This window comes from Symphodus melops, assembly GCF_947650265.1.
Source record: "Symphodus melops genome assembly, chromosome: 2".
NCBI lineage: Eukaryota > Metazoa > Chordata > Actinopteri > Labriformes > Labridae > Symphodus > Symphodus melops.
Genome location: NC_136692.1, coordinates 14069524 through 14075923, shown reverse-complemented (window position 1 = coordinate 14075923; position 6400 = coordinate 14069524). Strand labels below are relative to the sequence as shown.

Genomic DNA, 6400 nt, shown 5'->3' with positions numbered 1-6400 from the left:
ATATGGATCAAAACATTGAGGTAAGAAAATGTGTTGTAGGTGCATTGTCACTGCTAAGCTTCATTAGACCTTTTAAACAAGTCCTGGGACCAGACCGTCATCTGTTTGACTTCAGGAAAAAGGAAGGACTTTAGTTCTTAGCTCCTGTGTGAACTGCTAGAGTCTGGGTGTGTGGAGAGGAGAGATGACTGTTGTATGGCTTGGTTACTGTTACTCTCTGAGGCATTATTCCAGTGTCGCTCTGTCAAACTATATTCATATCAATCAATCAATCAGAAATAAACAATATATACTCAAAAGCAATGCTTATTAATATAATAATGCCAATAAAAGAGAGCAGACTGACCTGTACGAAGTCCCATTCAGAGTCAGGGAGTTTCTTCAGTAGCATGGAGACATGTTGAATGCAGGAGACTTCTTCTGGATGATAAGATCTGTCTTCTTGGAAAACCTTTGAACCAAATCAACAAGACATGTTAGTTCAGATACAACAGCCAAAGTGGTCTAACTACACTTTGAGAGGACAAGGATGACACTTGTTGAGCTTTTATAAAACTCCAACAGCAATCTGGCAAAACATAGTTAAAATTTAAATTAAGCATATTTGTATACATTATCCTGTGTCACTATTGCGTCACAGTTAGTAATGCAGACATGAGGGAAATTGTTTGAATTTAAAAAAAATAAAAAAAATAAAAAAAAATTAAAAACACATTTTTATGCATAGAGATTTTTTTTGTGCGACCTCTCCTGACCCTGCATCACGCCTCCTGTGATGCAATATGACGCTTTTTGCAAAGAAAGCAAAGAAAAACACATTTTTCTCGTCTCAGGGCAAAATGAGGGTTGGATTCACAACCATTCAACACTACTACCATGATACACAGCTTCATGTAGATGGGTGAAGTATCCCTTTAAACCATTGCCACAAAATCAAGGACGCATTTATGTTGAATACATTTTATCAGACATATTAAGTTAAATGTACATGACTACAGAATCATTTATAGTGTACAGGGTCATATTGCTGTTGGTTATGTTTAACATGTTTGTGTGCTAAGCGAATACAGTATAGGATTATTAAAATATGCGTACTGGCTGATAATATTGCATTTCATATGCCCCCCTAAGACTAAGGTCTGGCGACGGGTCTGAAAAGGAAGGAAATGCCCTGTTAAAAATGTAATGTTGGCAAGAAGAGGGAAATAGGAGGACATAAGTATCAATGTTGAAATTCTTTAGAATGCAGACGCTGTGAATGTTCAGTTATAGTTGAATCAGGGTGTTTCTTTTAAACTATTATTGAAACAAGATTAAAATCATTTATCATTTAAACATGTTAAAACGTCTTTTATTGTGCCTATGTCTCCTCCTAACTGCAGCCTGGTGTGCGTAACACTGGGGCTCTTGGATTAGCACATTCTTTTCAAAGGTGTTAAATTTAGACACCGTCACAATAACCGATGTTTGGGTACACATCATATGCCCAACTCCCCTTCCATCATTGAGCCTCATAAACAAAACAACTAATAAACAACATAAACAACTAATACTTAGAGTACCATGCTTAGAGAGTAAAAAGAGAAGAATCCAAGTCATGCAAAAAGACAGTGGACTGACAAAATGATGAAGACTCTTAGGATAATATCAGAGCTGACCTTCATTTATTCAAATTTAGGAACACAGTAAATGGTTAAGACATTCTGGGTGGCATGGAAAAATCAGAGAGCCCCGTCTGTCACAGTCTCACACTTTGTAGCACAATTTAACTTCATTGCTAATAATTTTACTATCACCAACAACTGAGACCCCCCCCCTCCCCCCAGAGGTTAACCTTTGAGTATAGTTGATCGAAGAAGTCAAGTCAGTTCCACACTCTCTTTATTCATTACAGTGGAATTTCAAATGTAAAAGCATAGTTATCTTATCAGATGCTGACAAAAATGATATATCGCCATTTCATCTGGCAGCGAAGAAGAAGCTTGTTTGTTTTTGTTGATTTTGCACAGCTCATATGAAAGCCTCTAAAATATCCCTTCTAGGTGAGAGTTGCAGTGTGCACAGGATGTGCTGTGTTGTGAAAAGTAATGAGTATGTGGGGGGAAAAAAACAAGGACAGTATGTGGCATGTACCATAGAGGGGAATATGTTTTCTCATGAGACATATGGCTGCCCCAGCTGGAGATCTTATATTACGGCTGTGATAAGTGGTTTTATTCTCACTTCACTTCCTTTTGTTTCTCACTTTTATTGGATTGCTCCTTCGCTGCCTCCTCACCCCCATGTGTCCTTCTGCCATTACTTTTTATTACTGCCTAATCATTGTTGTCTAATCTTGTGTTTGTAGTTGTACCAATACACACAGGTACAATCAAAACCAACTTCAAAGCAGGGGGAATATCCATTGATTGTTTGTATCCATGGTCATATGAATGTCACTGTTTTCTTAGTCTGAGCCTCGTTTGATAACTTTAATGTGAATCAATGAACATGTATCAAGTAGGTGAAGAGAAGAAAACATATCCACTGTGTAAAACACTTATGTATGAAGATGGTTTGCAAACCACATATTCAAGCCCTGAATAAAAATGTTGTTGAGAAAATATGTTTGTCTTTACTTACTGTTAGCGACAGTCAGATGCATTTAGATCTTCAGGTTTTCCTGCAGAAAATAATGACCTGAATTTGCATTTTGCAAACAGACTAATTTAAAGTACAGACCAGCTTAATAAAGGCCAAAAAAGAAGAGTGATGAACCAGGTGGCATTTACCCTAACATGACACCCTATGGGAGAGACAAGCACAGGAAACCTATTCAGATTTCTTTTTTGCAATTCAAGAAACAGATTGATTCAAATAAGTCAAATATTAATATTTAGCGTAACTAAATAGGATACTGTGATATGCTGTAAAAGAACGTTACCATTTATTTTATTTTTTTTAATTTTAAGGATTTCATGAATGTCTTCCTGGTTGGGGAAAGAGAAGGCTGAATGTACAGAGTCACCAAAAACCGCGCCTTGCAAAACACATCTGCAGATCCAAAGAAACACAAAACCACAGTCTAAAAAAAAAAAGAGGAACAAGCTCTATTGACAAATGAAGGGCATATGTGCTTCAACATAAAGATAATCTTGTTCTGGTGTTCAGAACACTGTTAAAAAAACTTTATTGATGAAATATTCAGAGAACAAATAGAAATATGAAGTGGCTGTCGAAGCCCTTTGAATGAACGATAAAAGCTTTCCACAAAACAAGGACTGTGTTTATCCAAAACACAGCACCGACTGCTCCGTTCATGTCAGAGAGTCTCTAAAACACCAGCGAGTTTCCGACACTGTTTGAAAGTCAGATGAGAAAAAAAAGAGAGAGAGAGAGAGAAAAAAAAAGCAGGGGGGAAAAAATCATGATAATCCCATGTGAAATGTGTCAGGCCTGTGTCTGAGCGGGTGTCAGATTACGTCAGATTGTGGTTTGTCGGCTGAAGAGATCAAGAGTCACAGCTGAGAGGAAGGCTGGGAGGCTCTTCTGGTGATGCAGATGAAGCGCCACCATCTCGTCCAGAGTTTTGGAGAACTCGGTTTCCATGAGCTGCATGCTGCCATTGGAGCTCTGCACACAAACACACACACACAAACCACATGAGATCATAAACACACAGACGTCAAAAATCAAGACCCAATACCAAAGAATTAAAGTCAGAGTTCCCACTTCTTCTATCTCCTCAGAAAAACTTTCAAAGTGAAGCAAGATCACTTAAAGTTATCGTCCACAGGGGATTGTCAACTTTCTGTTTGTGTGTGTGTGTGTGTGTGTGTGTGTGTGCGCGCATTCACAGCAGGGTGAAGGTGTCTAAATCTGTGTGGATTAATTAAAAGGAATGAGGAGCAGCTCGGGGCAGTGGAGTGAAGGAGAAAGGGATAAGGAGAGAAACGAGGGATGAAGTAATTAAAGCATCGCAAGGAGGGAGGGAGGGAGGGAGGGAGGGAGGGAGGGAAGGTAGCGAGAGAGCAGCCGAGTCCCAAGACACGCCGGGAAGATATGGAGACGTCTGACAAATGTCCTGTGTCAATGTGTGGAAGAGAAACAGATCTTTTCACTGGATAATTATCTCGAGGAGGCTTATGGAACAGCTGGTGAAGGGAAAACAGAGATTAGAAGACAAAAGAAAGAATGGAAGAAGATTAACAGAGAGATTTAAGGCTGCACTTTGTCATCTCCTACACGGACACTTTAAACACTGAATATGAATACTGACAATCAGCATTTTTGTTTGGAAACCTGATCAACTTTAGCAATCCAACTTTGGGAAACAGCACAGATGACGCAAGCTTTTAAAAAAAGAAATCCAACTTGATAAACCAATTAGTTTGCTTCCTCACACACATCCGGATGAGGTGAGCTCAGCTGTTCACTTTTGTGTGAACATCCACAAATCTCTAATGGGTGACAGCAGGGGATAACTGAACTAATGACATTTGCAAGCTGACTGCACAATGCTAAACCGAGGCTGAAAGCAGAGGAGAGGGCTAACGGGGAATTTCTTCAGAATGACTTGCTCTTTTCTTTTTTTTTTTCCTCGAAGTTGTATTTTTATGAACAAAACATACAAACAGTGCCGACATTACAGTAGCTTTCAAATCAAAGCTGACGTCAAAGGTAGAAAGCCGCTGAGGAAAGTTGATGTTTTTATTGATTGAGGACGCTCATGCTTTTCTACACTTCAAAAGACTTCAACCTGCTGCAATGTCAAAAAAACAAAACAACAACAAGAGTGGTTGAGTCATGTTGCTCTCAGTTCTGTCTTAAAGAGAAACTCAAGAATGCACATAATTATTCTTCTCGTTAGAATAATAAACATGTATGCATCGTCATCCTGCATAGCTTGGACCAGAGCAGACGTCTTGCTTTGCATTTTTTAGGAGAAAAAAAACTGTACCCCCCCCCTCCTCACACAGAGCCACAGGAGGATAAGCAAAATCTAATTCACTCTGATGTAGGCAATGCCATTGATATCAAACGTATTTAAAAAAATACAAAATAAATAAATATCACATCACCCAGCAGTCAGATGTTGGAGATTTTGTCTCGGGAGGTGTGGGACTGAACAAGAAGTTTGAGCTAATATTTGAAAGAAGTTGCTGGGTGATCATTTTCTTCCTAAAGAGGACGTGGATCAGTTCAATGCTCTTTACTTTGGAAATGTTTTCATGCAGTTGTTGTTTCTTTAAGTCAACAGTGGATGGAGACGGGGGAGGAAGTGAAAGAGAGAATGACACTTAGCAAAGGTCTGCAGCTGGATCGTCATGGTTACTTTGTCGGCGACTTTAACTCCCAGAGCCCTGTGATGTCCTGCCACGCTGTTGTTTTCCTGTCTTTACGCTAATTATCAGATGTAAAAGTGTTATGCTTTAAAGGCAGGCCTTCCATAGACATATGGAGTTATAACAATAATTATACATTATATTTATAAAGCACCTTTCAAGGGACCGGAAAGAAGCTTTACCAGGTGGAGGGACCAAACAAAGAGGACGTATGGAGAGTAGAGGGAGGTGGTTGGCTGCTGTGTGGAGAACAGATTGTGTTTGAGAGGTTTATTTTTTGAATGAGTCCAAAGATGGTTCATTGCAGGTGTCTGTGTGTGCGTGGGGGGGGGGGGGTTAAAAAGGGGTCAGGTCTGTGACACTGAAGGTCCTGTCTCCATGGGTGAGGACTCTGATATGGACAGAAGGCCGGTGTCTGAGGGCCGGAGGTTTCGGAGACGTGGTGTGTGGGTGTCGGAGGTCAGAGAGGAGCGAGGGTGTAGGGAGGACAGGGGGGGGGGGGGGGGGGTTTACAAGTAGTCACTCAGTTGGACAAAGTAGCCAGCTAGTGGGGTCCAAGGGTTTGTAGAAAACTAAATGGCATATTATCTGGACTTTCAAAACATCGGTCAAAGAAAAACACAAACACTCTTCAGATTCATCTCCTTCATCCCTGAACTGATAAGACGCGTCAACACCTACTTTTACAGTGGCAAATAAAACACATTCATTTTCAAAATCCATCTCATGCAGACACGTTGAGCTGACTTCTTTCCACTAAGCAGACGTGTTTCCGTAAATCACGAGTAGTCACAATAACACCTTTCTGGTCACTTCTTTAGGTCGAACTCTTCACATGTGGAAAACTCGTCTGTAATCTATCACTCTGTCCACCCAGCCTCCCTCCATGGCTCTATTCCTTGACAGTCCCCGATGTTTTCTGTCCCTGAGTGGCTGTCTGAAAGCTATGCCATGTCCTCGGGCTGCTCCTCTCATCACAGGTGCAAATACAAACACGTGTCTGTGCACATAGCTCTAGAAATGACCGTTGCTCTGGAAACATGAAACACATACATTAAAGGAAAGGGGGGAAAAAA

At 40.3% G+C, this 6400-nt stretch overlaps 1 protein-coding gene across 1 annotated transcript in view; it reads right to left on the bottom strand.

Moving 5' to 3' along the window:
• Positions 1 to 1647: 1647 nt before the first annotated feature.
• Positions 1648 to 6400, bottom strand: part of mad1l1 (mitotic arrest deficient 1 like 1) — a 52753-nt gene continuing 48000 nt past the window's right edge. The window contains exon 18 of the mRNA XM_079337277.1: positions 1648 to 3612. Coding sequence (XP_079193403.1) covers positions 3463 to 3612 — 150 coding nt within the window. The 3' untranslated portion in view covers positions 1648 to 3462. The remainder of the gene's footprint in view (positions 3613 to 6400) is intronic.